The sequence below is a fragment of the Phycodurus eques genome, chromosome 1 (genome assembly GCF_024500275.1).
Source record: "Phycodurus eques isolate BA_2022a chromosome 1, UOR_Pequ_1.1, whole genome shotgun sequence".
Taxonomy (NCBI): Eukaryota; Metazoa; Chordata; class Actinopteri; order Syngnathiformes; family Syngnathidae; genus Phycodurus; species Phycodurus eques.
The window spans coordinates 1988710-2010650 of record NC_084525.1 but is presented as its reverse complement, the minus strand read 5'-3'; the positions used below and the strand labels follow the sequence as shown (position 1 = coordinate 2010650).

The 21941-nt window shown below is 42.0% G+C and overlaps 1 protein-coding gene across 1 annotated transcript in view; it reads right to left on the bottom strand.

The window, feature by feature from the left end:
* Window positions 1–21941, bottom strand: part of agrn (agrin) — a 248631-nt gene that overhangs the window by 13162 nt on the left and 213528 nt on the right. The window contains 9 exon segments of the mRNA XM_061671858.1: window positions 2479–2569; window positions 3813–3996; window positions 6039–6155; window positions 11418–11529; window positions 11745–11909; window positions 12379–12469; window positions 17612–17746; window positions 19232–19461; window positions 20960–21175. Of these exon segments, the coding sequence (XP_061527842.1) occupies window positions 2479–2569; window positions 3813–3996; window positions 6039–6155; window positions 11418–11529; window positions 11745–11909; window positions 12379–12469; window positions 17612–17746; window positions 19232–19461; window positions 20960–21175 (1341 nt within the window).

Below are 21941 nucleotides of genomic sequence, written 5' to 3'. Positions count from 1 at the left end.
GTAGCACGCAGGCACTCCATTCAACTGGACTCCCACCCCACGCCGTTCAAATTGTGATATTCTCTTATTTCACAAGAACCGATGCGATGCAGTTACTTTATTGCAGTCGATTTGGGCAATTGAATGAAAAGACGATCAGTTCAGTCTCAGGGGTCTCGTTGTTTTGCTTCGAACACAGATTTTTAACAATTGAAAGTGTCTAAATGGTGAAATATAATTACTTCTTGGAAATGGGGTTAAGTGTAGAAAAACAAGCAGTTATGTACCACATTTCCTGCAACCTGGAAAGATTGCCGCAATTTCTGTTTTCCCGATACGACAATCAAGACAATTCACCCGAATGTTTATCCCTTAGTGCCTCAATCACACTGCAACCATGAAAGGAAGGGCTCCGGGGCACCACTATTGGATCAAGGTGGCTAATGTGCCAAAATGAACCTGGGAACAAGCATCTTTTAAGGGAGAACATCAAGATAAAGTGTATTCGTAGTCAGAGTCTGCTCCTAACACAAAGGTCTCATTGAACCAGCAGCCGATTTCCCGAAAACTACTTGAAATAAATGAGGCAAGGATGCCACAGTGTAGCGTCAATTTACTGGAGCAGCGAATGAGACACGGTGGTCAAATATGGGGTCAAGTGGCACAGCAGTGGGGAGTCATTGCCAGATATGATTTGCCATTGAAATAATAAGCCTTGAGGCAAATCGACCTCCGCTTTAAGATACGGGCAACGCGAGCGCAGCGATCAAAGGACGCTACGGGTGGGAGTTCCATTAACCCGAGGTGAACGTTTTGACTTTGTGCACTCGCCGAGCACTTAATGGCCTTTGTGAGCAATGTATTCATTTCCGTCACAAAATCAAATCAAGCCGAATTGATCCAGGCACCTGCAGAGCGCAATGCCCGAGCTCCCCCTTGCTTCGACTCAAATTCATTGTGGCTCTTTACTCAATGTGACATCCATTCAACTTTTGATAGTCCGGCTCTAAGGAGCCACTGTCCCCGCTCATGTTAAGTGAGATTGATGCCTGGGGATATACACTGCAAGAGCTCTCAACTGGAGGTCCTATCTAAAAGGGAGGGGGCACCTCTGTGATTAACATGTCACTGCCTCTCTCTCTCTCTGTACTATTAATTAGTCCTCCTAACAGAAAGGAAATCTGATCTGAATCCAGTGAGCTTTTTTTTTTCTCTTCTTCTTCCCAAATAGGGCTTACTTACCTGACTAATGATCAGGAACTACTAAACGATCGACTATCTACGAATTGCTTCTTCTTGCTGTTTTCAAGGGGGGGGGGGGGGGGGGGGTCTCCTTCATGTTCCACACCACTGCTACTGCAATGCCATTCAGTCCAAAAATGCACGGCAATTCATTTTTTGGTATACGAACCATGCATACGAATATTGTACATTTTCGGTAAAGCAATTCCATTTCTCCGGGGTACAGGCACAAGGCTTATCGTGCACACATTCATGCTTCTCGTTGCATTGGGTGGAGGGGGCAAGGGGAACAGAAACAATCTAATGACGCTGCAAAATGTATTGAAAATAACAAAATCTGTCAAACTGAAATATGGAGTTGAATTGAATGAATTTTGGACATGTACAGTTAGGATGATTGTTGTCTGCATGTAAATGAGAACATGGCTGGAAACTGGATGTGGTTTTTTTTGTGTGGAATGTATTCAATTATGCTTATTATCACAAAATGGGCAGTTTTATTGCTGTTAGTTGGGCTTGATTTGAAGCTTCCTGAAATTTCCTAATAGACATGTCGTCTACTTACTCTGGGATCTCATTGGTCAGTTGGCTTTGGTGGAAAAGGAAAGACAGTGAGGGACATTTTATGTGAGAACAGACACAAGAAGACAAAAAGGGTCAAAACTAACGCTGGACAAAACAAGCAACACACAAAGACACAAACACAAAGTGTTTTGGGAGCGAATTATTCAACATTACTGGAGTTTGTGTTGACAAATATCGAGAGCCATTTGCACTCTGCTCAGACATTGTTTTTTTGTTTTTTTTACATCATCCCTGAGGCAAACTTCAGTCTGGAGGAGTACAAATGTCACACCAGCAGCCTAAAGGGACACAACCTCTTGTTTTCTTCTTGTGAAAGACCTCCTCGAAGAAGCCCTTCTACATGGATGCATCAGCTCTACCTCTTTGTCAAATGTCAGATATTGCAAGTCTCACACAAATGTCATCATGCAAAACGACTCGAGACTTCACTCAGGGCAACACTCTGATTGTTGAATGTCTTGGTAATTAGGGAAATTGTGTTAAAAGGAGTACTATTAGCTCGCTGCTAGTCCCCCTGAAGCATGTGAGCTGATGATATCATCAAGCTTGTCATCACAGCTTAGTGAGGTTGGGGCGAGGCGCGTAGACGTTTATTTGGTTAATGCGGCAATTAGGATGGAATTGTTGCGACGGGCTAAATAGATGGAGACATGCTCCCGTCCTCTTCCTTACCTCCTCGTGACAGCGTTGTGGTATTCGATGAAGGTCCGCCCGTCGAAGGCAATGGCCTCCGTCTCGGTCCCGGCAGACTTCTCATAAATGGCTGCGAAGGGAGGGGCATGATGAGTGGATGGGCTCACACCGATCAATAAGAGGGAAGACTGAGTTATCTGAGCTGACGTGAATGCTGGTGCGTTTTTCATTAACGTTAATTCAAGGGAGAGGCGGCCACGTGCACAAGGTTAACGGCAGAGGCGGGGAATGTTTTTGTAAAATACATGGAGCCATGCTTCGTTTAGAGTTGTCAGACAGATGTGATCAAGGCCACACGGAGTCACGTGTTGGTGTAGTGCCAGTTGACTCATTTCACAATTTCCCCAAGCGCTAATTCGGTTTAAGATCAAAGAACAATAACACTGGCCTAACTAACCTACTAACCAAAGGACTAACTACACATTTCACTTCATTTTACTTTATGATGACATTCATCGGAAGGGACCAGAGCTAAAAACATTTGAATAGGCTTTCATTCATCATGAAAGTGAATGATTTTAGCTCAACTTCACTCATCCTTGTTCTTGTTCTTGTGAGAATTTAATAGTAGTACATGATACACAATGTCAAGCACTAGAATCCATCCATCCTTTTCCTATAGGTCAGGGGTCACCAATCCTTTTGAAACTGAAAGCTACATCTTGGGTAAAGATGAATGAACACTTCTGAAATAACAAATGTTGGAATGTGGGAGGAAAGCGGAGTGCCCGGAGAAAAGCCACGCAGGCGCGGGGAGCTCATGCAAACTCCACACAGGCGGGGACGGGGATTGAACCCCGGTCCTCAGAACTGTGAGGCTGACGCTCTAACCGGTCGTCCACCGTGCCGCCTCTGAAATAACCAATGTACTCAAATTACTTTTAATGATATGTTATCTTTAATAACTAATGGTAACCATCTATGAGAACACACTGATCATGTTAATGATTTGTCACAAAATTTACCAAACAAAAATATATGAAAATGCAACACTTTATTTCTATAAATGTTGTGTTTCCTTTTTTAAATGATCACTTCTACAACAGCAAAATTGCTCGCAAAACACAATGTCCCATCACTGGTGAACTATTTTTAGAACAGGCCCGCGGGGTCGCCATGGTGCTCGCGGGCACCATATCAGTGACCCTTGCTTTTTTATTTCCATGAGCACCACTGAAAAAGACAAGTCATGGTGCACACATTCCAAAAATGTGGCAGACATGACATGCTCGTGCCAAAAACACTGCTACAAAAACAGTGCAAGAAGAATAATCATACCATCCAGTCGGGCTATGACGGGCCAAGTTACTTACTGTTCTGACAGTGTCCCCCAGAGTAGCCGCTGAGGCAAACACACTCGTAAGTGTCCAGCTGGGGGTTGCAGCGCCCCCCATTGTGGCAGGGTTCCCGGGAACACGGGTGCTCCTGGAACATGGCCAGATTTTGGGAGCGCAGGGCGTTCTCCTCTCTGAGGATGGGCGTGCCCATCAAAATGATCTATTGGGAAAAAAACGGTATCAAAACGTCAGTCAAATCCAAGTAAAGGTGAGATGACCTTTGTATCCTGTCCTAAATGGTTTTCGACGATGAGGCGCATTTCAAAACTGTAGGGGGAGCCATGGTGCAAAGACACTTGAATATTTCTTTACTATTGCTTTAATCGATCTTGGGGAAAAACATAAATCATCATCTTGGCTTTGCTTTGGCGGAAAAGATCTCATGTTCAAGTAAAAATCACATACATCATCGAATGAGAAAGACTTACATCTTCAGTTATATGTGCATCACATATTGCAATTGGGGTTCATGTAACATAAAGTTTATGTTAAACGCTACAACACACTGAGAACGCAACACCTTTTCTACATAATTAACTTCAGTGGCCATGTTCAAAAAAAAAAAAAAAAAAAAACCGCCACACTAAGCTTATGATTTTCTCCAAAGTGTCAAGCGAAACATTTTAAAGGAGAACTAATGACAAGTGTAAACATGTAAACAAATGTTATGTAAACAGCAACATCCTGCCTTTGTTCTGCTGGGCTATTTTTGTCGTTTTACTGGAAAGCGAGAGAGGGGAATCATAAAAAAAAACAAAAACAGAAAGCTGTTGGAGAAAGATCTAAGGAAAAACTAAATAAAGGGACTGCATTCTATTATTAGTGCATGGAATGCTTATCCAATTGAGCAGTGCCACTGTGATGGCAAAAAAAAAAAAAAAGGTTAATATGACAATGGATAAAGTGACAAGTTGACATCTAATAAATAATTGCTCGGCATTTGCATGGGGCACAAGAATACGAAGTCATTATGTACTGTAGTGCAGTGGAACTTTTACATTCGTTTGGATTAAGAATCATTTTTTTCCCCACAGGAAATAATGGAAATTGAATTCATCATTGGTAAGGTCCATTTTAATAAGAATAATACTAAATTATAAGTGGCATTTTGACATTCTTAATCATTATACAATGTAAAAAGAACTTATAACGACTGGATGATTCTTAAAAATAATAACTGGTATACAGACTTTGATGATGTGATGGACGTGAAATATATTATAGGGAAGGACTGCTGAAGGCGGATTGCCTACCATTAAAACTCATTCACTGCCAGTCCTCCATGTTAACATGAATATTTGAATTCAAGTAGCCGTCGTTGGGAGTGATTTTAAAAATGTATGCGTTGCGCTTGTTCACATTCTTAACTGTGGGATGGGGTAAAGAACGTGATGAGGGAGACTTGCCATCTTATTATTATTATTGCTGACACAGTTCAAAAGCCAGCATCTGTGATGGTAAGGGGCTGTGTTGGTGCCAATGGCATGGGTAACTTACACATCTGTGAAGGCACCATTCATGCTGAAAGGTACATACAGGTTTTGGAGAAACATATGCTGCCATCCAAGCAACGTCTTTTTCACGGACGCCCCTGCTTATTTCAGCAAGACAATGCCAAACCACATCCTGCACGTGTTACAACAGCGCGGCTTCGTCGTAAAAGAGTGCGGGTACTAGACTGGCCTGCCTGCAGTCCAGACCTGTCTCCCATTGATAATGTGCGGCGCATTATGAAGCGTAAAATACGACAACGGAGACCCCGGACTGTTGAACAGCTGAAGCTGTACATCGAGCAAGAATGGGAAAGAATTCCACCTCCAAAGCTTCAACAATTAGTGTCCTCAGTTCCCAAACGTTTATTGAATATTGTTAAAAGAAAAGCTGATGTAACACAGTGGTAAACATGACTTTTTTTTGCAGCCATAAAATTCCAAGTTCATGATTATTTGCTAAAAATGATCAGTTTGAACATTACATATCTTGTCTTTGTAGTGTATTCAATGAAATATAGGTTGAACATGATTTGCAAATCATTGTATTCTGTTTTTATTTATGTTTAACACAACATCCCAACTTCATTGGAATTGGGGTTGTATATTCGACTTCAGTGGCTCCACTGTATGCTGTGTAAAAACTCCTTGGATACACATAGAGGCATTGACACAAAACTCCTTCAGGAAAAAAAGATTTCCAAACAGTTACCTTTTGGATTGTTCCCTTGAAGCCTTCAGTGAGTGCGGCACTTCTTGCCAGTCGACTATAGTCAGGAGCTCCGCCAACAAAGAGAGACTCTTTCAGGTTGAGGTCCACATGGAGGTTCTGATGAAACAGGATAAGAAATTGTTTTCAGATGGGAAACTATGACAAATTAATAGCAAAATAATCCAAAGATTGCTTTAAAAAGTAATCTTTTTCTGCAGGACATGATGGTTTATGGAATAATGTTTTGTGTCCTGTGAGCCTGCAATAAGTTGTATCCTTTTAGTTGAGATATATATATATATATATATATATATATATATATATATATATATATAAGGGTGAGATGAATGTAGCGCATTTGCACATATGCCACTGTAATAAATAGTTTCTGCCATTAAAATGATCCATATCCGTTTTGGAGCCCGACGAGGGTATAACCGCACTACCTCGCCCTCAACACACATCAGCGCAGTTGATGTATTACAACATAATTAATTTCTATGTCTGCTGAGAGGGTGGTCAATTATCTTCTAGATGTGAGGCATTAAAAGAAAGTACAAAAGGGAATCGTCCAGAGATATGAGACATTTCAAATGAGAACAGCACTAAGTAGGCGCAGACCTCCGCTAAGGCAGAACAATTAAACCTTCATATGGCCAAAGTTGGCCATTAAGTCGCATGAATTATTCAATGGAAATTTAAAGAAAACGTTCAATCCAATTTGAACAGTATCGGCACCTAGATCTAGGTATGCACCAGAATTGAATACTTCCACCGAAACCCTTTCCCCACTAACACGTGCGGAAGGACACGGAAGAAGTATGATTATTTATTTATTTATTTTTTAAAGCCAAACGGCTCGGCACACATCTAAGGAAGGAAAGAAAGAAAGATATGTTTATTCGAACTGGGACACTAATTACCAGAGGGAAAACATGGGAGTTAATTGCTGTAAAAATGATGGAAGAGGCCAAATAAACAGGCTGTGTGGAGGCAAGCTGGCTTCTATTTAGGCGGGGAATTGGAACGCAGGAGGCAGAGACACTTGGCTAAAGCTGAGATTGTGTTGTTGCATCCAACGGAGACCGATCGGGGGCTTAGGCCGAGGTGGCTGGACCCAGATGTGAGTGTTGTCGCTTCGCTTTGCCAATGTTGTCATCGACTGCTGGACGACAACAGCGCAAAAGCCTCAAATTGTGTTACACAATGCAAATTCGACACGCACAAACACAAAGTGCTGGAGCTATAATATATATTGGGTTTATTCCATTATTGATCTTTTATTGTAAGATATTCAAATTCTCCAACAGTGACTATATCAGTGTTTTTGGGTTACTTTGCAAGTCAGACGCAAAACACATTATACTGTAAAGGTGGAAAAACTGCTTTCTATAAATCAAAGACTTTTCCATCGTTAAGTGATTTGCTGCACGTCCAGGAATTGAATTTTCATATTACATTACAATATACCTTCATGAAGGACTTACTCCCAAAACATTCAATAGAGCACTGTATATATAAACTATAATTCTCTCTCTCTCCCTCTCTCTCTCTGTGTGTGCATATACATCTACACACACACGCACACACACACATATATATACATATATATATATATATATATATATATATCTATATATATATATATATCCTGCAATGCAATAGTGTTGTTTTGTTGCCTCTTGTGCGAGACCACACAACTGGCTCCAGAGAGTTTGTCGCCCGCTGAAGTTCACCGAGGACTTTTGGGGGTACTTGGGGGCCGAGCGAGTGAGTGGAGGAGGACTTGTAATAGGATGGAGGACTGTTCCTGTTTACACAACAAGTGAGAGCAGATGACAAAAGAACAACACGGCTTCGCTTCCTCAGTACCTCCACGGTCTTCGTGGATACATTTTTCACAGTTTGTCGCTTTCACTGCCAACAGCCGCGATATTCCCACCTACGCGGGGCTAATGAAGACGTTTGCCCCTTAAAAAACAATGGCCGGCACAATGATGGCTGCCTCCGCTTCTTTTTTGCCTCCCACCTTCACACCCCATCCGCCCCCGCAGCAGATGGACTGAGGTGAAAGCCAAAGTGTTTTTTTTTTTTTTTTTTTCTTTTTATAAAGCTCCCTGCCTCAGTGCAATGAGTGTGTGCACACAAGCTTATGAAATGACAGGTTTTTCTCCAAAGCTGCCCACTGCTCTGCAGAAATGGTTTCTTTTTGATTACACAAAAAGAGGTGGGAGTGACAGGACATAGTGAATGGCTCAAAATGAAACCTGGGCTAAGGTGTGACTTGTCTCATTACCTTGCGTGATTTCTTATATCCAGACAGCACATCAAAGAGAAAGAAAACACAAAATCGGGAGGAATATAGTTATTATAAGGCTGGTAAGGGTGCACAGTGAGACATGCCAAAGCCTGCAGGAACATGCAAACGTTTAGCGCCTTCATGCACATGCATACTCCCACCCCCCCCCCCCCCCCCCCCCCAAAAAAAAAGGTAAAAGTCTGGGCAAACATATTTAATTAAAAACAAAAATGTATGTTTTTCTATGCATTTTGGTCTTGAGCTGGAAAATGTATGTTTCATATATATCAAATATTAGTTTTATTAGTTTCGTATAACCTTTACATGTTTTATTGTTCCGTAGCTCTTCGCCAGCACAGTACTTATGTGTGCCCTTGACCGGCACCCCAGATGGGATGATGTTTTTTGACTACTCCCTGTTTTTCTCGTCCTTTCTCATCCCCTGCACGTATCCATTCCCATGAAGAGAAGTTTGAGTGCAGCTGGACGACGCAAATTGTGTGAGAATGTTGCGGAAACGAGAGGGATGTATTTGTTTTTGTTTTTTTCTGTTCATCTCTGTCTCTCTCACTTCTGTATAACAGAGGTGACTTTTTGTGCCTGTGCATCAGTCACGGGTAACGACTGGTGACGACTTGAACCTTTTGCTCTCTTTTTTTCTTATAATAAAAACCCGCACACACAAGATTGCACCCTTACTTATTCTGTCAGGAAATATTTGCCAAAACAGTCTGTGCAATACAATACAATAGATATACTTTTCACGATATACATTCAAAAGATACAATGATATGATTAACTATCATACCGATTTAGCAAATAAAGGCCTCCCCTCTCATAAACAGCGTACTAATAAACAGTTGGTTCTCTCTGGGGTTGAGTAAAAACAAAACTCCCTCAGCCACTATTTGAGGAAATATTTCCCCCGAGTTGCCATTATTGTGACTTCTGAGGAAACAGATTTATGGTTAGAGCTTATCATGGCACTGGCAGCTTTGGCATTTTTAAATGATTATTTGAATGCCAAAACGTTGTATTGGACAGATTTGTCTTTTTCCAGTACTGTGCAAAAACCTTATGCGACCGCTACCTTTGTCTTTATGAGACCGTTTAAGTTACTTAATATGATTTGAATTGATAGGACACAGCAGGTTTAAACAAATGAATACACAAAACCTTGTAGAGCAATGGCGTGTGAAGGAACAACCAATTACATTTGAATCACTTTTTGTTCATGATCTGGATGAGAGTGCATTATTTTGAGTCAATATGATACCATTGTAACTGCCCAAGCCCTTACAATCATATTGGCACATCTTGCCCGTTCCCCATCTTGCATTAACAAGGACGTATCGAATAGATGGGCAACAAACCCCAAATGCAAAGCTGTATGAATTGTTTGCACATTTCTTTCATAGCTCATCCTTGGTGGAGGTCTGTGCTCTACTTCGTGGCCTTCTAGTTTTTCTTTATGATTATGGCACTGCTAAAACAATACAAGACTTTTGCACAGAACTGTCCATTATAAAAACATATTTTTAAATACCAAAGGACGTAGCCTGAGCTGTAAGAATATGAGACACAGTGGCAGTGTAGCATGCACGAGTAATGCATCAGTAATACGATTACAAGAACAGAGGAACTGTAAAACCCTCTCTTTTTTTGCATTTGTATAAATCCTGTACATGCACAAACAATAAAAACTAAAATGAAAATACTTCTGAGAAGACCATGCAAGAAGAAGAACCGTCATTGGGAAAAGATGACGAGAGCCCTAAGAGCTGAGAAAGTGCCCTTCCCACGGGCCTCATTTAAGGAGGTGCAGCCGCGATGTGAGAGGTGAACCAAAAAGGTTGTTATTCCATTACAGAAAGAAGTCTGCGCCTTTGAAAGTATGCGCTTCATCATGCGGCCAGCCTCAGCTGTCCTTGGAATGATGAACACTCCCAGCATGCAATATATCGTATGTATAAATATATACGTCCATTCCAGTGTGAGCGTTCATTTGATTTGAAGAGTGCTGTCACTCGGCTCTAAAGCTCCTCAATTAGCTTCAGCTCATCCATTAAAGTCCCAACAGACCATTACCATCCTCCACTGTCTTCTTTGCTTTTCTCCTGCTTATTTTATTAAGATTTTCTGCCTCTATTGCAGGAGTAAGATGCAATTACCATATGGATGATGAAAGAAGGTGGGGGCAGGGAAGCAGCGAGGAGGAAAATTTGCTGTGTTGATTGTGAGAAGATGACGAGAGTTCACAAAATGCATGTTCATAATCACAAATGACACAGTTTCATGTAATTTGACGGCACAAGGCGTCTTATCAGACGTAAGGCTTGCCACCATTTGAAACTGTGCACCTGCTCGGTCGGACTCGAGAGTTTTGTGATACCGCCCTCTGTCCGACTTAATAAAAGTAAGGGTGCACACTCTGGAAGCTATTTTTCTTTGGAGTGTCTAAGTTAACCTCAGCAAAATGAAAGACTGACCAAAAAAAAAAATAAAAAATCAGAATTACAGGACTCCCAGATTCAAGGCAGCTTTTCAAAAGTGTCCCCCGATATCTGCAGCTCTACCTCTCACGTTTATGCTTGTCAGACTCCGGCATTTTTTCCAGCCAAAAGCCATTGGGGGCTGGAAGCGTCACGGATTCCATAACAAAATCACAAAAGATCACCCAGTATGCTTACGTGACACTTAAGAAAATCATATTGACTAAGTTGGGAGTTTTAAAACACTTGGACTGGAATTACCATCAACCATCATGCTCTTATGCATAAATCTATGCTTAAGCAATCCACGAAACCGATAAACAAGCTGAATGGGGGCGTTTTGCCACCCACTGTTGTAGAATTGGCTAGTTCACCAAAAAAATACAACCACAAGGAGAAAGCAAACACATAATAACAGCTGATGGAGCTTTTTCATAATGATGTGAGAGGAGCAGCTGATGGACCAACAACAACAGGAAGTATGTCCCAAGCATGGCGGAGCATACCACATACAGGTAGGCCCAAAAGCTCAGCATGCTGAAAGCAAGACAACATTGACGGGCGCTCGCTAGCGGGCTACACATTTACCGGCGCCTCTCCTCGGACGGCGTCCTTCTTGTTCACCATGATCTCTCCTTTGCGATTGGAGCGCTCCAAGCTGATGGTGTTCCACATGTTCAGCCTGATAGGTTCTTTACTCCTGGATCACAAACACACCTCAGTGCGTGAGCAACCGGACAAGCATTGTCAGGAAACGTACACACGGGACACAACAAACAAAACAAAACGTTTACACCGAAACATTTAGGAAACTTGTCTATGGTAGAAGGAAAAACAAAAACAGCAGCATATGTTGTGTACTGCAACTATATTCGGACATAACAATCTTTATTAGGAGTGTCAGTTTATGCCAACCTGATGGTAGCAGGCCCCTTGCCGAGGTCGTAGCGGAATTCCAGGATCCCCTCATTGAGAGACAAAGAGATGAAGTCTCCTTTTCCGTCAGATTTTTGCCCGTTGTAGAAGATAAGGCCGTTGGAGTCGTTGGCCATAAGAACCACTGTCATGCTGACTTTTTGACTGTTCACAAAACACGTGCAAAGACGTCAAACTTGCAATTCTACAACCCCAATTCCAATGAAGTTGGGACGTTGTGTTAAACACAAATAAAAACAGAATACAATGATTTGCAAATCACGTTCGACCTATATTTGATTGAATGTAATGTTCAAACTGATCAACTTGATTGTTTTTAGCAAATAATAATTAACTTAGAGTTTTATGGCTGCAACACGTTCCAAAAAAGCTGGGAAATTGAACATTCGGAACATCCCACAGGTGAACAGGCTCATTGGGAAGAGGCGGGTGCCACGATTGGGTAGAAAAGGAGCTTCCCTGAATTGCTCACTCTTTCACAAGCTTCCAACTTAATTGGAATTGGGGTTGTATATGGCGAACAGTTGATCATATATTCATAAAACTACACGCTGGGTGAGCAACACAGCTACATACAAAAAATGCCCCCCAAAAAAAGAAAGAAAGAACTCACCGCAGATCATGTGCATAAAGATGCAGCCCCTTGAGCTCCAGGTAAGAGTCTCCATTGAATAGTGGCATGTATGCCCCTCTCCTCTCAGCAACTGGAAGCACAAAAAAGTTTGAGTCTTATTCTGCCTGGTTGAAGCGGACCGAATGTAACGTAGTAAGAATGTATATAAGAGCACACGTGACAACCTGGTCAAACGAGATTTGACAGAGATACGAATCTGAACATGTTGAATGGGATTTTCCATGACATAATCTAATTGACGACCAATAAAATAATGTGAATCAGATCTTGAATGTCTTTATATTGAAAAAATGTATCTGATGTTGATGCGTCAATAACCTGCGTGTTTTATGATTTATGAAAACAGCATAAAAGCATACGTTAAGGTGCCCTACATTTGTCATAATTTTCTTAATTCAAGGGACAAATCACAAGTGTAATATTCTTCCTTTTTAAATTAATTCTAGTATTACTTTGCCAAAGGTAAAAGTATTACTTTTGTCATTGAATAATTATCGGCTGCAATTGTATGACTATTCATTTAATATTAATTTTTGTTCCTTTTTTTTAAAGTGACCCTAAAACTCCTTTGTAGGAATCTAACCAAAATGTGATGGGACCATCCTTGAACAACAATAATGAAGAAAAAAAAAAAGGTTTAACATTTTGCACAAAACATACGAATCCTGGGTGAAGTAAACATAACTTCCTTAGCGGAGTTAAAAACAAAAAACAAAACAAGACACAGCAGCCTGGCGTGGTGTCAGAGTCTAACAAACAACCTCTAAGGGCATGTGGAGTACCAATGGAAAGAATGCAGCCATTGTATTTGCCAGGCTTTTTTACAAATGCACAACACGTTGTCTGCAGAATGTTCTGTTCCTGGCTCAGAAACAATAAGAAAAAGAAGATGAACTGGCTCGATATTAGCGAGACACACAAGTGCGACCAGAGGCTATGTATTTGGGGATGTCCAATGTCACCACATTGTCAAAATAAGCCACACACCTGCAGTGTGATTTGTAACGGGCTGAAATTAGTAACTGTATTAAGTCTGGCACGCTGAGATGAGAAAACTAATGAGATGTTCCAAAGACTGAATCTTGATGACGCACACCAGTTGGAAGCTTGCACAGACAACCATTACGCATGTAACGCATCTCTATTAATAGCGAACAGAACTGCTTGGAACACAAATTCTGACAATGGAGAGTGAGGAAAATACTGTAGCCTTTGTGGTAAAGAGCTGAGAGCTCATGACACCTAGATCGCATACGAATGAAGAAGAGCATGTTCTTTTACTAAAAATCTCATCTGTGATCACGGTTGAAGGAAGACGACAGTTTGGACTCTGGTGTGGTGGATTTGAAACAACCAAACAACGTTGCCTTAAGAATGACTGCTAGCTCCATGCTAACATATAATTGATAGTTGCGGTTTTGAACACAAACGGTGGAGCAACACATCCCGTTGGCCAAGGCAGGCAAACCAGGAGCAGCACAATTGACTGAATTGCAGCAATAAATCATGACGCACAAACAGTCTGTCTTTACATTCTATTTATTTATATATCCATCCATCCATCCATCCATCCATCCATTTTCTACCGCTTATCCGAGGTTGGGTCGCGGGGGCAATAGCTTTAGCAGGGATGCCCAGACATCCCTCTCCCCAGCCACTTCATCCAGCTCTTCCAAAGTCTGCATCACTGCAGACGCTGCACCGATCCGCCTGTTGATCTCCCGTTCCATTTTTCCCTCACTCGTGAACAAGACCCCAAGATACTCCTTCACTTGGGGCAGGATCTCATCCCTGACCTGGGAAGGGCACGCCACCCTTTTCCGATTTAGAGGTGCTGATTGTCATCCCACCCGTTTCACACTCGGCTGCGAACTGCTCCAATGAGAGTTGGAGAGCACGGGCTGATGAAGCTAACAGAACCACATCATCTGCAAAAAGCAGAGATGCAATACTGAGGCCACCAAACCGGACCCCCTCTACGCCTCGGCTGCGAATTGAAATTCTGTCCATAAAAGTTATGAACAGAATCTGTGACAAAGGGCAGCCTTGGCGGAGTACAACCGACTTACTGCCGGATATGCGGACCAAACTCTGACACTGATTGTACAGGAGCTTCGGTACCCCATACTCCCGAAGCACCCCCCACAGGACTCCCGAGGGACACGGTCGAACGCCTTCTCCAAGTCCACAAAACACATGTAGGCTGGTAGGGCGAACTCCCGCGCACCCTCGCGGACCCTGCCGAGGGTGAAGAACTGGTCCGCTGTTCCACGGCCGGGACGAAAACCACACTGCTCCTCCTGAATCTGAGATTCGACTTCCCGACGGACCCTCCTCTCCGGCACCCCTGAATAGACCTTACCAGGGAGGCTGAGGAGTGTGATTCTCCTGTAGTTGGAACACACCCTCCGGTCACCCTTCTTCTATTTATTTATGTTCTTACTCGTTGTTTTTTTATAAAGTACAATATTAAAGACTGCTATTTTCCTGACTAAAAAAAAAAAAAAAAAGTGTTGAGCGCCGTCACAGAACGAATTCAACTTGTACCTCAAGGCAACACTGTATTATTGGAATACAAATTTGTTTTAAAAGTTGACCGGTCTCACACAACTGATTGTCGTCGACTCACAAGGTATTCTATTTTACGTAATCTGCATTGTGACCAAGGGCTAGCACAATATTCAACCGGTCCTGATGCTAATATAGCAACAGAGCCGATGACTAACATCTTGCAGGGAAAAGTGCATAATTCAATTCTATTTCAAGTCTTTTTGAAGCTGAGTTTTGTCCTCCTGCGGTCCTACACGTATTTCTTCATGTGGACCATAATATGAGTGCTTTTGTATCTCTGAATCGTCAGACTACTCTGCGTGTAATAATAATAATAATAAAAAAAGCAAAGGATCAGCAATTTATGTTTATGACATGAATTCTCAGAAACACGCATTGTAGGACAAGCATGCTTTTGTGTGCCTGTCATCTTTTTCTGTTCCACTCTTTTTTTTTTTATCATGCCATAGCAAGGAACAAAATGTGTGGCTCATTCAAAATAATTGCACTTTTCTCAAACTTACGGTAAGTTGTATCCACCTAAATGCAATGGCACGTCTAAAGTTGAAAGCCCCTTGGAAGTTTTACAAAAGTCGCATAAAACCTCTTTTTTTTTGCAAAACTAATTTGAAAAGAAGCAACTTTCATTCATCATTAAACACTATTTCATTGTTTTTACAATTCAATATTAAGTCTTGTTTCCTTATTTTAAGAAACAAATCATCTTTAAATGTTACTTTAAAAATGCCTTCTCAGTTACGAAGGCGCATTGAGTGTGAAAAAAAAAAGGTATTCATTCATTTTATTTTCACTGTTAACTGTGTGAAAATGGTACGTAAAGCTAAACGAATTGGACCTCAGAACAGATCGTGTTTGACCTTAGATATTCAGTGAATGACATTTTCAGGAAGTAAGATCACAAGCAAGATTATGAGCAACAATGTCATGACATTGCCTCATCATATTTACTAAGCATCCAAAGCCATTGCTCTGATGTCATTCCTATACTGCTCGCTTATTTGCATGGCATCTGGGGCAGTGGCGTGCTGATGCCCGGGTACAGGGGATGGGGTGTACGGGGTTTACGCCCCACTCAAAAACCCTTTGCACCCCAGAATGCCGTGGAACATAGTCCTCGATTCAGTTCTTTGATTTTGTTCGGCATGGCAACAACGCCTCTCTGCATTCAATAGTAATTTCTGGGGTGATTACAATTTCTAGTGAGAGTCGTACTACAGTAATGCTATTCCGTTTGAAGTAAATTGAGTGATCAATATTCGTTCTCAACTACTAATCTGATCGAACTAATGCCAAATAGCGAGGAGTGGTCATGCCCTGCACAATTGAAATGCGAGCTTTGCGTGAACGTCAACGTATTACTCTACGAAACCTTGAGAGCGATTTACGTGAAAAGGTCCTGTCTTTTTAACTGTCGCAGGGGCTTCGTCCACCAGGCCGTCGGTGCTTCATCTGCGAGCGGCCGTCGGCGGCTGACTGACGGCCCCATTAATCACCGCCGTCGGGGAGGACCGCTGTGATTATTCATCGCATTGATTCCGTTGTAAAAATAAAGAAATAAAAATCACCTTTTGGAATGGGAGACACTCTCAATGGGATGGCATCGATTTTGCTTCAACTCCATCCATTTGATTTGATTCACCTGCTAACAGGGACTCACACTATTCCCCTTTGGCTTTTCTGAACTCCCAAAGGGTTTGGGGTGCCAGGGTTGATGAAATAATGGTTTTTGAAATAATACGCACTATCGATGATATATCATCTTTAGACAGAACAAAGAAGTACACAAGCTTTCGCCCAAGCTGTGCAGTAACACAGGGCAACGATGCATTGACGAATCATGAAAGAAGACTGACACGTACATCAGGAAGTTAGTCTTTATGCACGACGACTCGCATTCTTTCTCTGACGTGTGGCGCTCTCTGGCAACACATTTGTTTGAACCCGACACCTGCGGATAAGCAGGCACGGAGGAATGCTGCTTTTCACTAACAGCCATTGCAGAGTCGATACAGCGGGCCAATCACCTGCAGTTGGCCTTCCTTAGTTTCAACCCACAGTACCTCTGATGCTCACCAACCCCGCGGGCTCACACCGGTTGCCCTTTATGCTCTCTCGTGTTTGAGCTTGCTTTTTGATTCAGAATGGATGGAAATGTCACAAGTTGGGAAGACCACACGGCGCAACTGAGGGAGGATGCAGAAAAAAACCTGGCAACTCTTGAGAATTGTTGAGTGCAAACGAATTTTCCACCAATCAGTCCAGCTCACTTTGGCACTGGGTTCGCAATGCGGAGTGTGTAGGCAGGATAATGATAGCTGCGTCAGCTATGCAAATGGCATCGCAGCGTGGCAACATAGCGTGTGCCCACAGTGAATTCAAACCAGCAAACAGCGCACAAGAAAATGGGGTTGGCTTGATAAAAAGTTTTTTTCTGGCTAACTTTTAAAGACTAGCAATAGACATGCCCATGGAACAATGTCAGAATCCTGTTAAAGTCAGGATCAATTATTTAGCCATCACATTTTTGAAAATGGAAAGGCAAAGAAAATTATGGACCATACTCAACTGAACCACAATATATTGCTTGATGAAAAAGAAGCTACTCTTATGTGGATGAGTTGGAACATCATTTATACATTACCTATCTCGCAGTGCCTCCCTTCACGTCCCATCGGACATTCACACTTGTAGCCTCCCTCGGGAAGCGCCTGGCACTGGGAGGAAGGATGGCATCTGCTGGGCTCGCACGGGTCATGGAGGTCGGCACAAGTTGGACCTGGAGATGCAAACAAATCCATCATGAGAGGATCGCCACACAGGTCTTCCGACTGATTTGAGGCAAAATACGGGCCACGCAAGTGGGGGGATTTTCTCTGGAATGGAGGTCACGTGCTAATGATTTAGCAAAAATGATACACCCAGTTGAAAGAGTAGAGGGCCTCCCTATGATTCTGGGTCCGTGTCGAATGGCTGTGTAGTGTCTGTTGGATGATGTTTTTGCCCTCTACTCAACTAAAGTCACCTGGCATTACTTTAGGAGTCAAAGCTTGTGGTGAGGACCACCTTCAATGATCCCCATCATGACTGAACTCACACAGTCTTGCTATTTTGCCTATCTGCTGGTTTTGGGATGTTTTTTTTCTTGCAACTCTTTCAATACAATTCAGTTCAAACGTGCTTTCTCTACCCACAGGACACGTCCTTTGTGGGTGAAAACCGGTTGAAGATCAAGGCACAAAAGTTTACCCTAACAATTAATTTGGCGAGAAACTTTCTGCTGAAAGCCACAGAGCAACCAGCGAGAGGCACGCATGATTAGGCCGCACTGCTGTCCGCTCTTAACCATTTTCTCTCTGAGCTGCTTGTTAGCTGGCATCAGCTGCAGGGAGAGAAACAACAAGAAGGGATGTTCAAGCAGAGATAGGCCAAAGGCCAATTACTGAGCATTTGGTGGACGCTTTCCTGTTTCTGCCCAGCCTCAACATTTAATCTCTTACGTCTGCGTTGGACCCACCGACTTGATCGTGTTCACAAACAGACCTCCGGCACTACAGGACTGCGGGCACTGTCAGGCTCACTTGGGATTTGTCAGCGTAACGTGATCACAGTGAAACCCTTGGGTGAAAGAAACTTGTCAATGTGTTCACACAAGAATTGAGTAGGAATTCTTTTGGAAACTTGTTACTTTCAAGAGCGAACTATTTGTTAGCACCACAGTTGCTTAGTTGACTGCGCAGGCTATTTCAATAGCTTTTTCAACAAATGTAATGAATGAATAACAATGATTTTTTTTCCAATAAAAATATTAAAACGGTGTTTTGATTTATTGTTTTTTTTTGTTTTTAATAAAGCTTATGAACCTATGAGAACATGATCAATTGGTTTGTGTGTTTGGCACAAGGAAAATACTTTGACCTGACAATTGTCAGAGCTTTCTCTTCATATTCTGCATGTAATTTGAATATAATTGTACAAAATAAAATATTTTTGACAAGATTTAAAAGCAGGATGTATTTGTTTCATTCAAAAACTAATTATTATTTTTTTTAAAGACCCCCATACCTCCATCGACCAAATTCTCGTAAGAACAAGCCCAGAAATTAATGTTGACTTTTTACTTGGTTTTTATGTCTTACTTTCTCAACCAGCAGAGAAAAGTCAGCATATTAACAAAACAGACATGGGACATGAAACTACCTGCCTCTCAGCCTAAATCAACTCTTCCCAATAGATTGTTATTGCTTCTCTGTCATCACCTTACCCCAGAATCCTTTGCTGCACTGGCAATGGAACATCTCTGCCTCTTTGATCTGGCATGTGGCCCCATTCTTGCAGGGATTTGGCAGGCAGGGGTTGTTGCCACATTCGCCCACACCGCTGCCATAGAGATTATCAACGCCGTTCTCTTGGAGGTTGAGCACCCGGTTGTTGACGTCCAGCAGGCGGATGCAGCCCACAAGACCCGAACCGACAGCAGTCCTCTCCCTTACACTGCACAAGCGAGAGGAGGCGAAGTCATCCCATCACACTAATATTGGACAGAGCTTAAAATTACAAATGTGAAGCTAATGACCCCTTGGATACCGATGATCTCGAAAGAAATCGTTTAATTTTGATGATCATTTAATGTGCTCATGTCTCATAGGATGTCTTGATTGTTTGAGAACTTTAATGTAGGCGATCTATAACCATTGAAGAAAAATGAATCGGAAGTTTCAATTAAAACATAAAAATGGTTGTGTACGACAAAATGGTTTTAGTCATTGATGGTGTCGTGCTACACTCGCATGACTTTGGTGCAGGCAGCGTAGAGTCTCTTCTGACTAAATGACAGTGTAAAATAGACCCTGCGAACCTCAACAGGATAAGCGGAATAAAAATATGGATGGATGGATAAACGATGGAAAACCAAAGTTTTATTCAAAAACACATTCACCTTTTGTGTGTTTGACAGTAGCTGAGATCTCAATGTGAGCCAAAAATGGCGTCTCAGTGAATTCTATCAAGCCAAAAGGACTGCCGGCCGTCTATTTCCCGGCTGTCGCGTTAGCCACTGTGGTGTACAGTGATGTGTCGACTAAGGCTACCGAATGTGCTTTTGATGACTGTATTTTGGTACCATTTGTCTAATGAAGTGATTGAAAGAGCACCGGCGGCTGTCTCCATCCTCCCTTTCTCTATACCGCCTGTTATGGATTACAATTTGCTCTAACGATGGTAGGCTAGATTCGTAGGCTACATTCAACTTGCTAACAATGTTTACTTTACCGGAGACATGCAGTTGAGTAACTGTACAGCGAAGGATGACCCTAACCCTAACCCCATTATCTTTTGGGTTGATGGAACTGTAATTGCCCATTTTCCTACTATTTTATTGTGCATATTGGAGACACAAGGACATCTGGATGTCTGGTGGGATACAACGCGTTTGTCTACAAACAATGTAGTTCGAGTTTAAATATAAACATCCCAATATGACCTGTCTAACATTATGACTTGCCCGTTTAGAGAGGAGCTCCTTGTCAAAGAGTACGTCATGAGGCAAATGTTAAAATTGATCTTTTTCACGACATTAGCATAAATTCCCCAACTATTTCCTCCGGATGCGATTGCCTGGCGACCAGTTCAGGTTGTACCCCGTCTCTCACCCGAAGATAGCTGGGATAGGCTCCAGCGCCCCCGCGACCCTAGTGAGGAGAAGCGGCTCAGAAAATCGATGGGTGGATGGATGGCATATTCCCTCCGGCTTTCCAATTAAGACATATGGGTGAAGACTATGTTGGATTAAAATGTCAGAATCCATTAGCAAAATTGAAAATTGGATCTGATAAGTGCTGTTTGGAAAGAGAACGCAGGGTTCAATAGCAAAAGCTCCCAACTGAAAGATTTTCTTTCATCGCTGCTATAGTCATCCGATTATTTACGCCTTTGATGGAATACTCAGAATGTTCTTGTTACTGTGTGGTAATGAACAAATGTAAAGACGTACTCCTGCTTAATTTCTTCGGGCACTCCTCCAATGAACAGATCAGTGTCCAGGTTGAGGCCGTCGGTTCCGCGCGGACTTTCGCCCTCGATGTGCGGCTCGTTGTCCACGCTGAGCATGGCGTGACGCCGATTGCGGTTCACCACCAGCTGATGCCAGCGGCCCTGAGAGATTTCAATGTTGCTGACCACGATGCCTGTACCTGAACCTGTGTTGAACCTGAGAAAGACGCCGCATGTTAGATTGTCAATGACTTTCTCCACAACAATTTCAAACTATTGGATTTAATAATTCATTTAGGTTGAAAACATAGCGGCAAGGAACAATATACAATATTGCTGACATCTACTGTTAAGTCGTAGTGTGGAACACAAAACTGGTCTGTGGGAAAATTCTGCTGCCCTCCAATAATTAGCATGTATATATTTTGTGATTTTTTTTTTACGTACCCACTTAACAAAAGAAAAAAGAAACATGTAATTCTAGATAAAATCTCCTTTTTTATAATATGAATTTATTTTAAATCACAAACTTCCAATGAAAAACAATTTCTGGATTTGACTGATTGAAGTTTTTCAATTTTGTTCTGTTTGCACGAAAAAAAAGTGTGAATGAGTTTAGTTGCATTTCATACAAGATGACTTGTTCAGCAATTCATTAAAAAACACAGCTCAAAATGAACTCTCTAACCTAAAATCATGAAAAATGTCAAAGTATAGCTTTTGAGCACGTCTCCAATGTTTGCGGCGTGTGTCGTCGCATCCACTTTTCGTCACTGATGGCGTTTACATCCAGCTCCAATAATAGTCCGGTGTGAACTCAATATACTACTTTTTGTTTGATTTCCAACTCAATTCTTGCATTTAATACACTTGATGATTTGAATAGGTAAAAAGGTTTGCACAAGCACGGCACGTACCTCTGCAATAAAATGTTTGCTGATGCCAGTGCTAAAACAAAATCACAGGGTTTCTGGCTGGAATGC